Genomic DNA, 19,740 nt, shown 5'->3' on the forward strand with positions numbered 1-19,740 from the left:
CTAGAGGGCCAGGAGGGCCCAACAAATAAATGAGCCACAGGCCAAGAGGGCCCGACTAATGCGCACACAGGCCAGAAGGGCCTGAATTTGCCCACGGGCCTAGTGCCCGACACCCGGTGGTCTAGGGTGGATGGAGGGTAGGAGGCCAAAGGCCCCTACCTGGTGTTGGGAGAGGCCGCTGGGGGGAGCTTCGTCAGCTCTTTTGCTTCCCACCCCCGCTGGCCTCTCCGGAAGCCATCTTCTTTTTTCTTGTAGAAGGCGCCGGAGATCTTCTGTCTTGATCCCGGCGTCTTCTGGCCTCTTCAGCGGCGCCTGAACTCTTCTCCCCGCCGCCGTCTTCTGCGCCATCCTCCGGCGGCTTCTCGCGTCTTCAGGAGCGCTCCTGCGCTCCGCCGGCGTGGAGAAGACTTTTCGCCTTCCCGCTGGCGTCTGATGTCAGACGCCGGGGGCAGGGCGGAAACGGCGCGGCGAGCGCTGATGGCTCGCCGCGGTCGTTTCCTATTGGCCGCCGATGCAGCGTTTTGAATTTGGCAGCCGAATTGGCGCCAAATTCAAAACCCCGCTTTGCAGACGGGAGGCTGGAGCCGCAGTTTACAGCTCGGCGAGCCGCATGCGGCTCGCGAGCCGCGGGTTGGCCACCGCTGCACTAGTTGATACCTCTTTTGTAAACCACACAGGCTTCCTTTACTTGGTGCTTTTCCGAACCATTTTGATACAAAAAGGTCTGTTTTCAGTATTGCACTTTTAGTTTTTCCCACCCCTTGAAAACTGTTTCCAAGTTCCTCCCTTCTCTTTTTCTGCAAATCAAAAGTGAAGCTAAAGGGGTGTACACACGCTATTTTGACAGGTTTTTAATGACATTTTACTTACAGTAGCAAAACTAAATCGAAATCAAACGGTTTTTAAGACTGTTTCGATCCGCATTCGATGCTCCCGTTTTCTCTATATCGAAAACAGAAATAGATTGTGCAGGCAAGGAAATATCAAATTCGATCCAGTAAATTGAATGTGTACATTGTGTCAAATGCAAATTGAATTTGATATCGGAATCGATATCAAATGCAAAAGTAGTGCAGATCGAATGTGATATCAAAGGGAAAGCAAAGACCAAATTGAAAGGGGGTGGAATAGGGGAAATTGAAAGCAAATCAAATGAAAAATCGATACGTGTGTACACACCTTTACTGGGTGATCAGTTTGGTTGTGGTCTTGAAATATTTTCTACAGCTGTACCGATGTACCTTTCCACAAATTTAATAGAAAGTCTACATATCAACATTACAGAAACAAAAATCTGCAATATTTCGATTAGAAAACAAAGCTATTTGCAAGAGCTAATGTCACATGCCGAACTCATCACACATCCAGTTGCTACATGAAAATAGAAAACAAACATTGAAATAAAATATTTAGTTAGCACAAATTGCAACAATTGAATAAGCGCATTTATATAACCATTAGTAGTTGCTGAACAGCCAACAACCCCACACTATGGGCCTTATTCAGAACTGAGCTCAGTACAAATGTGTTTGGAAAATGGGCAAAACCATGTGCACTGCAGGTGGGGCAGATGTAACGTGCAGAGAGAATTAAATTTGGGTGGGGTGTGCTGAAACTGAAATCTAAATCGCAGTGTAAAAATAAAGCAGCCAGTATTTGCCCTGCACAGAAACAAAATAACTCACACAAATCTAAAGGTGAGTATACACGGATAGATTTGGCAAAAGATCTGGGCGTTCCCGATCGATCGAAAAGACCACTCGTTCAAATCGTTCCGTGTTTAGGAACGATATGGCCAGCGATGCGCGCACCCGCCAGTCGTTAGTAGAGCTCGCTGATCTTTCCTGCATGCAGAAAGATCAGCGACCAATCGCTAATGATGTGCACAATCGTTTTGCTAATCGTTTCTTCATTGAACAATTTGGAATCTGGAACTAAATCAATCTACTGTGTTTTAAGAGGAACGACCAACGATATCGACTCGCTAACGACCGGTCGTTTGCTACCAATCGTTAGCTAAATCGTTTCACATTTCACATGAAATCGTTGGTTCAGGAGTTCAGACCTAATCGTTGGACACATCTATCCGTGTATACCCACCTTAACTCTCCCTATACATGTTACATCTGCCCCACCTGCAGTGCACATGAATTTGCCCATTTTCCAAACAAATTTGTACTGAGCTCAGATCTGAATAAGGCCCTATGTGTAATATATGTATACACGCTGGTAACATCAGCCGTGGGCAAGAATCACCCACATGTGTAGAGAAAAAAATGCTTCAGCTCTGAGGTACTTCAATTTATGTACCACTGGTACGTTTAGCTCCTTGTCTTCGGCCTATTCGGAATTTGATTATATTCACATCCTGATGTCTTAACACTCTGTACAGCCAAACGTGTATGGATAGAAGTACATTGTATACACATTCCGCTGAAAATCTGGTTATCCACTGTGCTGGTCTTCAAGGAGAACCAAACTGTCAGCATTTAACCTTCCATTCCATGTGGACATGCACATTGAATTGTTTTAGTAACAATTGCTGCACTTCTAAAAAAAAAAGCTTGTGTTTATGTCAAATAAATAATTAAATCTATATCTACAACAACACGTAGTACATACACATACACACACACACACACACACACACATAATTTACAACCTACCGAGAACAGCTGCCCTGTCCTTCCTCTCTGTTCCTCTAAACACTGTGTTATCCAGATCTTCCAGAGTTGGGATGTGCTCCACATCACACAAGATGGGGACCTAAATCCACAAAAAGATAGAACGTTACGGCCTCTATACAGGACATACTATACAGCGCAACATGTACAAAAGGACTTATTGAATCTATGTTCATATCCTGATAAAGTTTCATATTTTACATTTTATGAACTGCATTCCATAATTTGGGGCAGAAATAGATTAAGAGGTGATAAAGTGGCAGGTGATAACGCATCAGCCAATTAACTCCTGTCATTTTTCAAACTGTTCATTTCTAAATTACACTAGAAATTATTCTACAACATGCATAAAAAGAAATACAATAAAAGGAAATTGTGTTGACAGGAGAATATGGTTTCTGACCTGATTGTGAACATGCAGAACCAGCAATATTTTTAGACTCTTCATGTGAGCACTTCTGTCCAGCAATTCCACAGCTTTGTTCAAATCATCCTGTGTTTTCAACGGTATTACCAACTGTGAGAATCAAGAACATTTTGTTTAGACCAACTGGATCCCCATTGCGAAGGTCTTGTTGGGTCATTTACAACCAGTACCATTACACAGGAATAATAAACACTATGCACTGCACAATTATTGACAAATTAGCAAATACTGGTAAGGCATTTCTAGGACAATATGGTTCATTCATGTTCTGAAGCAGCAATGTGAGGTTACTGGAAAGCATGAAGGAAAAAATCTCTTCAGTTGGATTACCGTAGTAAAAGGCCCCAAGTTATCCGAGATGCCCAAGACTCAATAGCCTTGTTCACCCAACAACCAACCATAGCTGGTCGCAGTGTGACACCAGCTACGGTAAAAATGTTAAGGTATTTTCTATCTTTATGTCAGAAACTTCTTTTAAGGAGGTGGCTCCCTGCACTGGGAGTACTGCCTTTATGGATAAACAGGAAACAGACAAATCCACTGAAGGTAAACGGATGTAGATTTTTTGTAATTTTAGCAAAAAAACAACAACTGCTTAGACAGAACTGATTCAGCTTCTGTGATGCACAGCCATTATTAACTCTTCAATACCCAAGGAGTCAGATTCAGGCAACTTCGCACCCTCCTGTAAAGGGGGGTCCTCATTCTCCGCTACATCTGACAGAAGGCAGTACCATTGTTAGCCAACTGAGGGGCCACTGCAGGGGTAGTTGGTACTGCAGATTTAGACAGACTAGCCTGTGCCTGGGCCCAGGAAAGTTCAGGGTCAGATATAAAGGCTTCTTGGCTGGAAGACTTTGTTTAAGAGAGGCTTCCAGCTCTGTAGACAAACTAGACATCACCATAGTGAGATGAGACGCCCATACAGGGCTGTCTTGGCTGAAAACCTCTGTGTGCTTATCAGGATCACAGGATGTATAGTATAATGAACTGATCTGGCATAAACTTCTCTAAATATTTCGTAAAAGTAATCACTTTCTGTGCTGCTTTACCTGTACCGGTCATAGAGAGGACAAACATAGGACACTAAGGACAGTGTACAAAATATAAGAGGCTATTTACCAGAAAGGAAGGAGGGGGTCAGAGGGAGGAGGCAACATCCCACTGAGCCCTATGAACGTTATTTTAGAATATACACCACTTACTCAGGACTGTGATACAACTAGTTCAGCCTCGGTGGTGTTTCACACAAGCAGCCATCCCTTCTTGGCATATCTCCCATGGTGCGCCACATGTGTCTTAAAAATTACGGTCGTCTTTCTCTGAAATGCTGGGGCTGCCCCTAATGACCGCCTTGTAATAACCTGGCCACTTGTTAATTGGGTGCCAGGTTGTATTTATTTACTTTCAGACCCAGGAAAGACGAATGACAGCGGCAAAGTGTCTACTTGAGGGGGTGCAACTAAGAACAGCTCTTGTGAAAGTGGGAAGACTGAGAGGGATTGGGGAATAAACCCACACAGTTCAGGCCCCCATATACTGCTGCAACTTCTCAGAGGAGAAAAATCACAGCCAATCCTCTTCGAACCTTTTGCATCCTATAGTTCGCACGTGATCCCAGCAATTGCTGCCGGAGGATGACCGATCTGACAGATAATAAGTGCAGCACTTGCGATCTAGGCATTTCCTTCCAATATGCACGGGACTGTACATCTGATATAAAAAACATGCAATTTGCTCGGGGGAAATCGGGCAAAAATCACACAGCTTTGTGGTTGTCAGCTTCATCATCCTCCAGTGAAAAGCTGAGGTGAAACCTCTAAACAAAAATAATTCTACTTTTACTAAGCAACGCACATATAATATTTTTAGTGGGAAAACACACATGTAATAACTTTACCCTGCTGTTCTGTTAGGGTCTATTTGAACTGAAACTACATTTTTATTCGTTGTCAGTTTGTTATTTATGTAATTAGAATTTCCATATTTTCTGACTTATAATTTTGGGCAAATAGCTCTGATAAAAAAAAAAAAGGTTTTTATTGAGTTTTTTCAAGTTACGAGTAGTAAGTACAAATGTACTGTTCGGGTCAATATGATATTATACTAGTGAGTGACCATAAATGTTTTGAAACACATTACTTCTTAAAACTAGCAATACAGTGTAAGTTCATTGGTTTACATTTGGATTATATCATCTTTTCACATATAAAGAAAGACTAAAAAAGTAAGTGATAGGCCAGACAAGAAACCAAACAATTTTGGACTATAACGTGCCAGAAAGTGCAGTAGATACCTTATATAAGGGGTCCTCAAACTATTTTCCTCTGGGACCCCATCAGACAATAAAAATAATGTCAGGACCCCAGCAAGTTACTGCAGAAGGTCATCACATCACATGTGTAGTCAGCAGTAAGCACATACATGGCAGCATTGAGGAGGCATAGAATGATGGGAGGAGTCTGAAAAATCTGTTGAATTGTCTCTTATTTTAGACTCCTTGAATCACTGATTGATATTAGAAAAGTCATCAGCCTGATTGTCAGTAACATGGAGTCCCGACCCCATGCTGAGAAGGACGGGACCCACTTGTGGGTCAGGACCGCTGCCTTAGATCAACTTGTGAACATATTCCTTAACAAAAGTTGAATCTGTTGGAGCTGAACTTTGTTCGCCTCCAATTTCAATGAGTTTTCTCGTGATATTGGAAAATAAAAAATATAAAAAAAATGTGTAACACAAAACTTCAATCAATAGTAATACTATTACAAAGGGGAACCCCAAGCTTCGTACCAAAACTCACACTGGGGTAAGTGCAAACATGAACGTAAAGGTATCTTTAGATCTTCATTTAAACGATCACCAAATATGACAATAATGGACGATTATGGATAGTAGTGTTTTCCAAATTTCAAGTGCGTACCGTACTCACTAAAGTGATGAAATGCTTTAAACATATAAAGGTTTGATTATATGTTTTCAGAATGCCTTTGTCCTATGGACTACTATAAACCCAAACTGGAACAATAAGAAACTTACAAAGAGGAGAATATTTTTGGAAGAGCTTGAAAAAACACTCATCAAGCCTCACATTTCCTCAAGACAATATATGCCACGGACAGTAGTCATGTGAAGAATCAACCAAGATCTTCTGTGGGGAACGTTACAGTAATCAAAACGTACCATATGCAAATTTTGTCAAAAATGATAATAAAACAAACATAATATGTATCAAGTGCAATACACATGTTTGTAAAATACAATTTAAATTATTGGCCAAATTGTGCAAAGCAGTTATCTATGTAAAACAGCTTTACAAAAATGCCTGTAATCTTTATAGGGATGAAAAGCATAATTTTATGATACGGGTCATATTGACACAAACAGTACATGAGTATAGTAGAACCGTATTAGAATCAGGTTACACAGCATCTTTTGCAATGGATAGCTTCATGCATGCGTGTCACCTGAATGTAAAGAATATACATTCCAATAGGATTTTAAGGAAATGATCTATAATAACACTAGGTGTTTGTTTGAATGAGGTTTTACTATACAGCACTTTAAAAAGAGATGACGAATGTGGGTTGGGCTGCTTACAGAATACAAAAAAAAATAAAAAATACAACAATAAAAAGTTACAAATAAAAATTGCCTGTTTAAAAACACATGGAATTTTTCATACAATTAAAATATATAGTGGGAGGATTCAATTAGCGATAAAGTTCTAAAGGAACTTTGTACACTACTATAACATAACTTATCTGTAAAGGATAGATTCGTTCATACCACAAGATGTGCAAGGGAGTTTTCCCTCCTAATATGATAATATGGAGGGGGGTATCAATTATTTTGGACCCAGTTCAATTGTTGCTCCATTCATGTGAGGATAACATGGATGCCAATTATTTGTTCTTGCCCCCTCCTGAAGAGGAAGGTGCGAAAAGACTGACTTTTCCCTGTTGCACCCAATAGTTTAAAGGGTTTGATTCACTAAATTTGTGCAAGATCAGCACGAATATGGAATAGGTGCATTGTGCAGGGGAATAATTACATACAGTATCACTACATAAAAAGTGGAGCACATGGCACTCTAAAAACAATTGAATCGTCATCATTGTGCACAAATGGAACTTTGCACTTAATTGAATCACCCCAAAAGTCCTAGCCATGGATCAAATTCAGCATAGATTGCGAATTAGAGAAAACGCAGAGGATTGCGAGCAGAAAGCTGCTGCTCAGACAGAAAGGTACTTGTGTATTATCTGGGCACCTGATTTTTTCAGCGCACGTTAAAAAATCGCGTTGCATCGCATCTCATACAATCATATCGCATGCGATGTGACGTGATTGGACCCCATTTTTAATCGCACAGGCACCCAGATGCCTGATTCTTATGTTAAATGCCCCCCCCCCAGACCCAATTTTTGATTGTACACCCACCCTAATGGGTGACTACTATGTTAATGGCCCCCCATTGTTAACGCCACCCCACTATCAACGCCAACCCGAAGCATGGCGAGCGCAGCGAGCCCGCGAGGGGCGGCGGTACGCGTCCTCCGACCTTTTGATACTCCCACTATCCACGTCGGCGTAGAGTAGATTTTATATAGTGTGGCGAGCGCAGCGAGCCACCGCGCCCGAAGCGTGGCGAGCCCCGTGAGGGGACGCGGAATACATGTGAAGTTATACGCGTCCCCTCGAGGGGCTCGCTGCGCTCGTCACGCTTCGGGCTGGGAGGCTCGCCGCACTATCTAGAATCAACTCCATGCCGATATGGATAGTGGGGGTATGAAAAGGTCAGAGAACGCGTACCGCCGCCCCTCATGGGGCTCGCTTTGTTTCGGGTTGACGTTGATACTGGGGTGGCATTAGCAACGGGGGGGGGGGGGGGCGGCATTTCACATAGTAATCACCCATCAGGGTGGGTGTACAATTAAAAATTGGGTATGGGGGTGCATTTAACATTGTGATCAGGCATCAGGGTGCCTGTACAATGTATTATCGTGTATAATCGCATCGCATGCCACTAGTTAAGGCATGCGATGCGACGCAATATTAAAATTGTACACTCCTCCTGGGAAAGGCTCAAAATCGGGTCCAATCGCATCGCATGCCTTAACTAGTGGCATGCGATGCGATATATCGGGCGCCCACATAATACACAAGTACCGACAGAAAAAAGCAAAATTGCAAATACATCACAAATAGCGATGTTTTGAGCCATTTGCAAAAAAAAAAAAAAAAAAGACTTTTTTTTCCCCATCTGTGCCAGTATAGAGCTTCCACTAATCTACTCAAGAATCAGGTTAGAAGTGGTCAACGTTGACTTCAGAGACCTACCACAAAAATTACTGGGCACCTCTGTGTTTTCAAAAACACATTGAGAAAACGCCATGTTTCTGCCACTAACACCAATTTCCTGTCAAACTGCGGCTACTCTGACTTCCATACGTACGGATATTTTTCCACTAATTGGCCCTGCATATGCTGCAAGCGCAGTCTATTGATTTGCAAATTCTCTGATTAGCGATCCAAGCTGAATTAGGCCCCATGTTTGAGAAGGGACATAGGGGGTTATTCTAGTCTACTCAGTCCCCCGCGCATTTGAACAGGGACCAATGTTTTGATAATGCGCGTGCACATATGCTGAATGGGGGGGCGGCAGCGAGCGAACGAGCCCATGGGAATGCCCAGTGTTTCATGGGTGTTCCCATGAAAATGTTGGGCGTTCCCATGGAAAATAGGCAGTGATGCGACTGTTGCCCGCCCTGTTCCCGTACAGGGAATACGCAAAGCTAAGGCACTTACTTTTGCATGTACGTTCCAAATCATTCAAAGCAGTGTGGGGAACAAGGTGAGCAGGTTGCTGCCTGAGGGGCGGACAGCATTTAAACCACACCCAGCGCTGCATGTAGTCCAGAATAATCCCCATAGTGGTCATACTATAAATTTAGGCAGCCTGCACAAGTGACTTACACTTTCAAAAAAAATTCATACATTGAGAATTTAATTTTAAATTGTACAATGTAACTAGAAAACACATTCACCTCATTATTGCTGTAGTGAAGATCCATGGACTGGCCAAAGGCAGTTTTCGCTTTAGCAAGCAGGTCTTCCAGAAGAACAGGCCGGGGGAACTGCAGGATTCTGTAAAACCAGAAAGTCATTGCATTAGGCTTGGCTGATTTCTGCCAAATTGCTTCTTATTTCACATTAAAATCGGTCACAGAGGAAAAAGTACTGTAATTTGTAAAGTAAATAATTACCATGGTAGACAGAATGAGTCATTACGCTAAAGCTGAATAAAATACGATAAGTAAGCAATGTTTCCATAGTATCCATAAAACTAAAGAAGTCATAAGTGATGTGCGATACGTTCAGCTTACACAGATTTTGACAGCTGCAGGCGTCGTTGCCCTATCTCCCCCCCCCCACAGCAGGGACAGTGCTGTCCCTGGTTGTGTCTGTTTACAAGCTCTGGGCTTAGCAGGAGATCTTACGCATGCCCAGCATGGCCGGCCAGGCAGGGAGACAATGCGTCAGTGCTAAGCTGATGCACTGTGCCCTATAGGAGGTATCGCCGGAGGTGGAGAACTCCAGTGGACAAAATGTTAACATTTTCGGTGTACCTTCCCGCTATTTCCCAGTAATAAGGAAAAGCAGGAAGTGTTATACCGTACCACTATAATACACATTCCAGTCTATTCCTTGCAAAAATGGGAATTTAATATTAATATTTGGTTACAAGTATTTCTTAACTTCAATGATTTAATACAAGTTAAAAAAAAAAATGAAAACTTTAAACAAGGAGTATATGTGATCTACGGGCAACCAGCAAGCCTCTTTTACATTTTATGTACAGCATATCTAGTTTGCGTCTATATTTAAACCCATTATTAACATTATTTCACGTCAATTCAAATGCACAACTTTGAATAATCAAACTTAAAAGTCTAGTAGTCAGTCTTAAGAGTAGAATGGAAGCTCTCACATACAAGGCCTTGTTCCCTTTCAAGTGATTTTCCTTCTCTTAAGCAGCCCATACACGCTGCGATGCCGGGCTGTCCGTTCTGTGCTTTGAGTTGCGCGCTCCCGCGGCACCTCATCGCACAGTACAAAAAGTATGTGCTTGCACATACTTTTTGTACTTAGGTTTCATCAAATTGCATCGCATTGCATGCACAACGGATGCACATGCAATGCAATCCGTGCTATTGAAGCCCACAACGCACGCCCGCATTGGGACGTGTATGGGTTGCTTTACTTAAACCATCTTTAATGGCACCAAATCCTATGGTTTTATGCCATCCTGATGCAGATATGTTTATATAGCCTTAACTTGGCCTTTATTGTATTCAAATGTGAATCACTGTTTCCTTATTTATTTACTGTAATTGGGCACTGCAGACCCAATGTGGCACCATATAATGCTTAATAAGAATACTGTGAACACATAAAGGCATTATTATTATTATTACATCTTATTTATAAGGCTCCACAACAGAGGATCTATTTGACCGGGCGATAGCGACTGCACATAGCTATTGCCCGCTGTGTACACACAGGGAGATTGTGCCTAACATTCTTTGACGAGTTCGTCAAATATAAATAAGAAAATAGATGAAAAACTGTAAAATGTGTGATGCAACGTGTAAATAAAGCGAAGGTGAAAATTAGAAATATGTAGCTAAACTAAAACAGTGAAAGTGTGTTCATTGATAAGGAAGGTGTTTCCCCACAGGTGATGGCAATCATACATTACCAGGGAAGTCCAGAAGCAGAGCATTTTCTCCCTGAAGGAGAGGGTCAGGTAGGCAACCCTGGTCTAAAGGTGGCCATACATCAGAAAGACACTGCACCCAACCGTACAATCTCAACGGATTGTATGCGTACATTGATACACAAGGATAGGTGCTTAAGAATCCCTGCTGGCTGTTACAGATAATTTGTAGAAGATAATATTAAATGTAATGAATAATTTCCTCATAACAGCAGACCCTAATGTTCAGGTAAGATGTAGTTCATGTTATAATAGTTGTGCCCAGAGCGGCACCACTGGGACATCAGCAGTCCCTCAAATGAAGAGAATCTCACCTTTTTTCGCCACGGTGCTCAAACTTAACACGTACATCATTCTGCAATGAAACATGTAACATTAATCACACTTCCAAGGTAGCAGCTACTAAGACAGATCATTGAAAAAAATTACAAAAAAATAGGTATCTTGTACAGTAAATCTAACCACATCATATTTTAAAAAAACATTGTTAAAGCTACCGTTTAGAGAAACATGGTCTTAGTCTGTATCTAAATGTGTTATTTATACTAGTATTATCCAGTGCTACAGAATATGTTGGAGTTTCATGAACGGTAACAGATTACCGCATGATTGCTATTACATGCAACATTGGATACGGCAGCATTTCATTATTGGCCCACCACAAGTTGGACAGTTCTACTGTGTCTGTAGAGGGAGGCAATTGTTCCCTTTCTTGCATTTTCCTGTTTTTGTAAATCATCATCAGGTGGCCATCTGTTCTTATATTGAGAAGACATTTTAATAAATTGTATCTATTCAGATAGAATGGATTAGGATTCCTTAATTCAAGCCTAGATGCACCTGATTAACCAGCGTTGTACCTAAATGTGTTTGCGTTTCCCTGTTCTGCATGCTCTAGTGCGAGCACGCAGAACAGGGATCACTATATTACTGTACTGTAATGTGTTTCTCTCACAGTACAGGACTGCTCTTTATGCTGGTATCTTTAGCATCGTAAGACATTGATAAATAAATGACAAATGGGGGGATATTATTTTCATGCTCTGCAGTATGTTAGGGAAATGGTTTGCTGAATTTTACTTATAGACACTTACCTGCTTCTTGGGAGAGGTGGATTTGGTGCTGACAGATTCATGTAAAGACAGAGCAGGTCGGCTGGCCTTGTGTAAGACAACTAGATCCTGCATGATAGAATCCAGTGCCTGCTGATCATCTGCAGAAGTGAGAGAACACTTTTAAAGCAATACTAAGGATTAATTATTATTCATCTCATTTAAAAAAGAGTATTGACAGGTGAATCAGCACAACACTGCAGCACTTTAAGGTGAAGGGGGGAGGGGAGGGGGGGGGGGGGGGTCGGATGTCGTCACCTTACAGTGAATTTGGTGCACCGAACAATCATGATGCACATGGTGTAGTCTTGGGTGGAGGACACTTTTCAGAAATTTTGTACTTTTTGTGGTATATAGTTACAACCTACTACACCATAAATACCTTTTCACGTCTGTCCTGTATACTTCGAGTCTGAACGCCGATTATCCCATAAGCTACACAAGAAGAACTATCTATAATCCCACCATCACTTTTGGACTAGAATACATATTTATCTTAATTTTAACTAAAAAAAATATATATATATATATCTTCTTATTAATACATACTACTCAGTTTGCTGCAGTTAAACTAAGGGGAAATTTAATTAGCCACCAAAATTTATTGCAGGTTAATTGATCCCCCGGGGCTATTCAACAAGTCCCCAAAGACAGCAATCAGGGTGCACTTAACATGGATTTCTGTTCAGGTCTGAACAAACTCAAAAAGAAAACCTGAAGTCTATGGGTTGACACACCAAAACAGCGGAATATAAAATGGTCTGTAAAGCTGTGTACACACCTATAGAATTATTTGTCCAATCTATCTGGTGGGAACAAAAATCTGGTAAAGTTTGGGAGCAAATCAGAATCAAACATTTGCCCCCAAACACCGGAAAACAGGCAATGGTCATTTAGGTGGATTGGTTGAATCCATTTGATTTAATAAATTTACCCAAACAATCTTTGTCCATTTTTCCAGCATTTGGAGCAAGTGGTTGATAGTCATATGCTCCCATGCAAGGCCAAATTTGTGTTTCCACCAGGCAGATTGGACAGATAAATCTGCAAGTGTGTGTCTTGCTTAATTGAATATCCCTGGGTGTAAAGCTCAAGGCTACCCCCCTTTTTCACCCCGTTACATAAACTGGGCAAATTAATACCCTCTAAAGCCCCATACACACTATAAGAGAATTTCAAATATATCACTCAGATGGGCCCAAAACGCAACTCACAAAGGTCAGCCTAGGTAATATAAACAGAACCACCTCATGGTTGCCAGACATCATGTGACGGCTAGTGTCAGGTGTCTTTTCGGCCTGAAAGTACATTTGGTACTTGTTTCCTAGCACAGCGCCACCGATTTTAATTGTATGCAATCAGGTTGCAAAAATCGGGTAAATCGCATCGCATGCAACCAAATTGCATGCGATGGACCTGATTTTTTACATTGGTACGAATGTTAAATGGTCCCTGAGACAACGATTTTACATTGGCCCCAATGATAAATGCCCCCCCAGACCCCATTTTTCATTGTATGCCCCCCATTGTTAACGGAACAATCAACGTGAACCCGAAGCGTGGCGAGCGTAGCGAGCCCGCGAGGGGCGGCGGTACGCGTCCTCCGACCTTTTCATACCCCCACTATCCACGTCGGCGTGAAGTTGACTTTATATAGTGTGGCGAGCGCAGCGAGCCACCGAGCCCGAAGCGTGGCGAGCCCCGCATTACTTCAGACGTATTACGCGTCCCCTTGCTGCGCTCGCCACACTATATAACATCAACTCCACACCAACGTGGACAGTGGGGGTATGAAAAGGTCGGAGGACGCGGACCGCCTGCGCTCCCCACGCTTCGGGCTGGCGTTAACAATAGGGGGGCATTTGACATAGAAATTACCCATCAGGGTGGGTATACAATCAAAAATTGGGTATGGGGGGCAATTTAACATTGGTTCCTATGTAAAATAGGGTCCATCGCATTGGTCGCATTGTATGCCATTATAATGGCATACAATGGACCCGATTTTACATAGGAATTTAACATTACATACAATGCTTACAATGTAAAATTGGGTCGGTCACACCACATGCCATTATAATGGCATGCGATGGACCCGATTTTACATTTGTCGGGAAACCTAAAAAAAACCCCCGAAAACCGGGTCCGTCGCGTCCCATCACATACCTTAAGTTAAGGTATGCGATGGGACCCGATGGGCGCCGTGCTAGGAAACAAATACCGTACATTTTAAACTCAATGTGAGGAGAATAGGAGACTCAGTCATATATTAAATTAGGCAGTGCAATATCCTGGTGGCTCCTAGTCGCATCATGACTAAGACCCATTTTGGGGCAAAAAAAAAATGCCCAGTGTTAGCAAGGGATCTGGCTGCTCAATCATGTCAGGAGTGCTGCGGCACATAACTTATTGAGACTAGATGTATGGGACACATTTGTAACTTAATAGATCTTGGATCCCACTTTGGTTGCTCTCGGCCCTCTCACACCGGGTGTTAATCGCTGCAAAAATATTCAAATGCTAAAATCATAAGGGTTCTGAAGGGAGACTTCTAATAGATACTGAAATATGTAATAAGGTGGACTGCTGTTTATATAAATATTCTATTGGATTTCTGGAAATTTCATTGGCATTAAAATGGTATATATTTTTTTTATAGATATATTAGTAATACATGTACTGTATGTATGCAAAAAATGTAACTGCCCTAGATATTTAGCATATACAGGGGGGTATGCAATCCAGGATCACGGCTGTCGATCCCTGCTGACAGCCGTGATCCTGGCCCATTTGCGGTCTGATCTACTGCAGAAGGACAGGCGGGATTCAATGTCTTGCCTGCCGCTCGGTGCAAAGGGGGCCTGGCCGCTAAAACGGCCCTGGATTGGCAGTCTGCGGCCGGGATTGCGACAATCCACGGCCGTTATCGGCAGAACAGGCCCATTCTGCCGTGATCCAGCTTCAATGCTGTTGCTTAAGACAGCATTGAATAGGGAGCTGCTGCTATTTCCCATGTTGGAAATAGCACCGTCAGATTGCATACTCCCACAGTATTTAATTTATATGTTGTCTATGATTTTATAAATTAAGACTATATGCAGAGAGAGCGATTGGTATCCTGCAATGTTCCTGGGGCAGCCTGTAGAGTAAGTAGTGCTTTTATGACCTCATCTCTCACTGGGAACTCCACTCCAAATCATGCATACATTGTACGAGATTTGACATGTGTTTGTAAAACAAAATCCTTCCTGGGGTTTATTTATTCTGCAAAAACAAAGGCAGCTTTTCAAACTGCGGTGGCTGTGGATGGATGTTTGCTGCAGATGACATGTTCTTTTATCACAGCATATATACTTTAACCGTTGGATGACCCCCATCAGTTAAATCTGCATGATACCACTGGTGACACAATCTGTCCTGACCAGGAATACACCTTACATTACTGCCTGCCTGTAAAATTTTGGAATATTTTTCTTAGAAACCAAAAGACCGTATCTAGGTTTCAGGACACTGAAGCAGAGTGACACATATTATACAGAGGTTATTGTGTAGAAAAAAACAACATGTCATCTAGAAAACAAAGCAATAATAGTATTAGAATTGGCTCATGGTTAGAATAACTGATGTATTATTATTCTCTAATATTTATATAAATTCAAAAGCAGTCTACCTAACCAAGTACACAGATGTAGTGGAAAAATATTCAGGATCATTAAACCTCAGCTTGTTAGGTCTCCCACCACTCCAAGGGGCATATGTTATAGGGTCAGTGTTTGCCAGAGGTGCTGGACGATCTCTGACTCCTTTTATTTTATTTTTATTAAGGTTGACTTTGCCTTGTAAATAGATGCTGCTTTAAAGGTATAAGGTAGGCTGCCATTCCACACCTCTGTCAAACTCAGACAATACAACATATGCCCCCTTATCGGTCTCCCTGATATGCCCGTTCCTACAGTGGCTCACCTTTCCCTACAGAATCCAATTCATACTCACAGAAAGATAGAATAAGAGGGTAATTAAGAACCACTTGACCCATCCAGTCTGCCCAATTACCCCCTTACACAATAGGATTTATTTTGGTCTTGAGACAAACAACCAGTAATGTTGTAATGTGGGAGGAAACCGATGCAAATATCTGGAGAATATAAACCCCTTACACCATGCATTACCTCACACCTATAAAACACTTACCTATTGCTTTATATCTGCATCTCTAACCTCCCCCCTCATACTTCGCTATGCCACTGAACACCATCTCTTACCCACTTCCAAAAAATTAATTTTGAGGAGTATCGTCTCCCTTATCAACTGGATTCAGTCCAAATAATAATAATAATGGGGACAGATACATCAAATGAATTTTGAGTAATATTGTTTATATTGATATTTTTTTTTTATAATTATACAGATATGATTTTTTTATAGGTTAGCACCTAGAGTGTATGAAATTGTATGTTTTGTATGAATTATTTATTTTTATTGGGATATTTATGTTGAGAGGAGATTTTAAGTAATGATTATATGTACATGAATTGATATCCAGTCTATATCTATTTCTTGTTTTAGACTGAGCAGGGCCTTCCTATAGGGTTTCCTTTCAGTCCAATGGTCTGTTTCGGACAATTTTATATATTTTTCCAGTTTGCAAATGAGAAGTCACAATTTCTTCTTTAGGAAAGCAGCAGTTTGGTCAAAAATATAGACTCCACTGCATCATTATTAGATCTGCGCCTTATGTTTTTTTTGTTTTTTTTTAAGGTGATGAAAATAAAGTTGTGACAGTTTAGAACCTCTGGTAAACCACTCCTAATGAATAATACAGCTATGGAAGGGTTTAACCCTTTGAGTGGCAAGTGACATTTTATAAATAGGTGTTAAAATAGCCAAGCAAACTTTTGTATTCATCATAATGACCTGTAAAATTTACCTTTTACATAGGAAATATAACATTTTTTACACAACATTTTATTTATTTGAATTTGTATAACAAATGTGAGTGACGCTGGCATTTTTTTTAGGACATTTTAAACATCTCTCAGATGTTGGCACTCAAAGGGTTAAATAGTATAATTTGGGCAACAAAAAAAACCTGTCTGTTTTCAGGTGAATCTCTCTAAACAGCCCAATTATCGCATGGAAGTATTGTGAGGAGAGTGGGTTTTTGTTTAACAATGCAGGCGAGAGGTAAAAGAGCTTATTCCAACATTATATAAACTTTTATAAAAACACTGAAAAATTACTATTTAGGCCCCAAAATCCTGGAAGACTTTCATTTGATAAAACAGCGATGTTGGCTATAATTTTTTTAACCATTGACAAACATGGTAAAAATCATCCATTTTAAACTCTAGTAATGTAATGAACAGTCTTTGTTTAAGCAACTAGATAAATCATATTACAATACAAGCTATAATCTAATAATAATGTATTTCCCTTCAAATCTTTAAGAAAAAAAAAAAATCAACCACCATAGATTAAATATATAGGAAATGTCACTGCCACTAGTGCTTCTGCCCTTTACAGATCAGGCAGGCTGTTTTTTAAAGGGACTGGGTGAGCCAACCGCTCTACAAATAGAGGACTTAGGGACGATATATGAAAGCTATTCTGATGATAGTTATATGTATGAACAGCTGCATACACCACCCTTTGTTCTGCATGATGAGAAATTGACTCTTCCCATCTTGCATGAACTGATGATGGCAGAGGGCTAGTCCTTCACTAATGTGTAATTGTCATTCTTCCCGAGTGTGTATTTAGACAGATGAATTGTGCAGAGAGCCATAGGCCCTACATATTGTGAAGAGTTTAATTTATTTTTATAATTTACCCTTCTATGTCCTGATTGAAATTCGCAGGAACATCCCTAGCACAATGTAGATGTCTCATGTTTCCAGAGCATCTATACAGTATCTATATAGTGCATACGCAGTGTCAGCTTCCAGAGCCAGGTGGTGGCAGCAGGAGAGGGATTGTAAGATCCCTCTCCTGTGACAATGCCCCCATAGGCAAAAAGCGGTTTACATCATCTGAAGATAGCCTAAACTTCCAGGGCCAAACATGAATACATAGGGGCAAGACCATATCTTGCTAAAAGCACTACTGTGGACATCTGTAACTGGCACTAAATATATACAAGACAATTATTGCTTGGCATTCAAATTCAGTACCTGAGATAGTACACAAACTTTGTTTCATGCTTTGAAACCTTGTTTTATGCACAAATTAAATATATTTATATAGTGTGTATTTTATGTGTTTGTACAACATAAATGCAAGATACCTTAAAATACATAATTGAAATATATTCTTCTGATCCCAAGCATTTTGGAAAAGGAATACTTAATGCGTGTGATATGTAAATTACCAAATGGATCCCTCCCCCACACAGGGGAAGACAACAGCACCCCAACAAATTAAGGAGTACCGTGTACAGTGGTATCCCACCACTGTGTAATGAGTGTATCAAGTTTAGATTTCCTCAGGATGTCAGGAACGATTCTTATTAATCCCTCTCAAACTCCCAATGTTCTCTCATCCACAGTTCACATGGGAAAAGAGCATAAAAAACAGACGTACGATTGTGTGATAACGTACACACAATTTATTGCAACCGCAAAATGACAAAATCCGCGTGCCGTGATAAAATAAATTTTCCGCTTATCTGACATAGGTTGAAGTCAATCACCAATAGATAAGAGTCACCGACGCGTTTCGTCCTTGCCCTTCTCGCTGGACTTCCTCAAGAGTATGACTCCACTAAGCAAAGTGTTCGTTTTATATAGGACTTTCTATTCCCATATACTGTTTGAGCTTCCTGCCACCGCGGGCGCTCACTTCCGGTTCCAGGAACGCTATTGGAACGCATGAAAACCTACTTCTGGAAGTCCCGGTGGAACTTACGGGACTTCCGGTTTCTTCCCTGCTAGAATGTATTGCAGAGGAAGTCCAGCCAGAAGAACAAGGACGAAACGCATCTATTGGTGATTGACAACCTATATCAGATAAGCAGAAAATTTATTTTAACACTGTACAAAGATTTCATGTAATTTTGCGTTTGCAATAAATTGTGTGTACGTTATCACACTAGTCTGTTTTTATGCTCTTTTCCCATGTGAACTCTGGATGAGAGAACATTGGGAGTTTGAGAGGAATTGATAAAAAACATTCCTGACATCCTGAGGAAATCTAAACTTGATACACTCATTACACAGTGGTGTGATACCACTGTAAACGATACTCCTTAATTTGTTGGGGTGCTGTTGTCTTCCCCAGGGTGGTGGAGGGATCCATTTGGTCATTTACATATTGCACTAGGAGGTGCCCACCTCACTCTTTTTTTCCAGATCGTTGTAAAATGGGTTTCTGTTCAAGGAATACCCTAGGAGAGCTGCCACCCTGGATCAAAGGGACTGTGCTAAGAAATAAGTGTGCTCTGTGACACGGATTGTTTCGGGACCGTTTACATTGAGTGACATTGAAGGGGGGCTTTTGCGCTAGTACCGCCATTATATATGTTAAAAAAGGAATAGAGAAGCGCTCCATAGTGTAAAACTGTATTTATTACAGCACAAACAGTGCTACAGTGCACATAAGTTACACCTTTAACTTGTCCTGACGAAGGGGGAGACCCCGAAACGTAGGCGTTTATTGACTGAATAAACCAGTCCACTTTTCACCGCTAACAAGTCCCTGAGTGCCCTTTCTTCGCATATATATATATATATATATATA

The 19,740-nt window shown here is 41.2% G+C and overlaps 1 protein-coding gene across 2 annotated transcripts in view; it reads right to left on the reverse strand.

Annotated features, from left to right (window-relative positions):
* The window catches only part of MAP3K2 (mitogen-activated protein kinase kinase kinase 2), a 56,319-nt gene that overhangs the window by 24,242 nt on the left and 12,337 nt on the right, over positions 1-19,740 (reverse strand). For both annotated transcript variants that reach the window (XM_083153673.1, XM_083153672.1), the window contains exons 3-7: positions 11,989-12,107; positions 11,209-11,249; positions 9,162-9,261; positions 3,088-3,201; positions 2,667-2,766 (exon numbers count right to left, since the gene is read on the reverse strand). In XM_083153673.1, the coding sequence (XP_083009799.1) occupies positions 2,667-2,766; positions 3,088-3,201; positions 9,162-9,261; positions 11,209-11,249; positions 11,989-12,107 (474 nt within the window). The remainder of the gene's footprint in view (positions 1-2,666; positions 2,767-3,087; positions 3,202-9,161; positions 9,262-11,208; positions 11,250-11,988; positions 12,108-19,740) is intronic.

Source organism: Crinia signifera, chromosome 7 (assembly GCF_055691185.1).
Source record: "Crinia signifera chromosome 7, ASM5569118v1, whole genome shotgun sequence".
In the NCBI taxonomy this organism is placed as follows: Eukaryota; Metazoa; Chordata; class Amphibia; order Anura; family Myobatrachidae; genus Crinia; species Crinia signifera.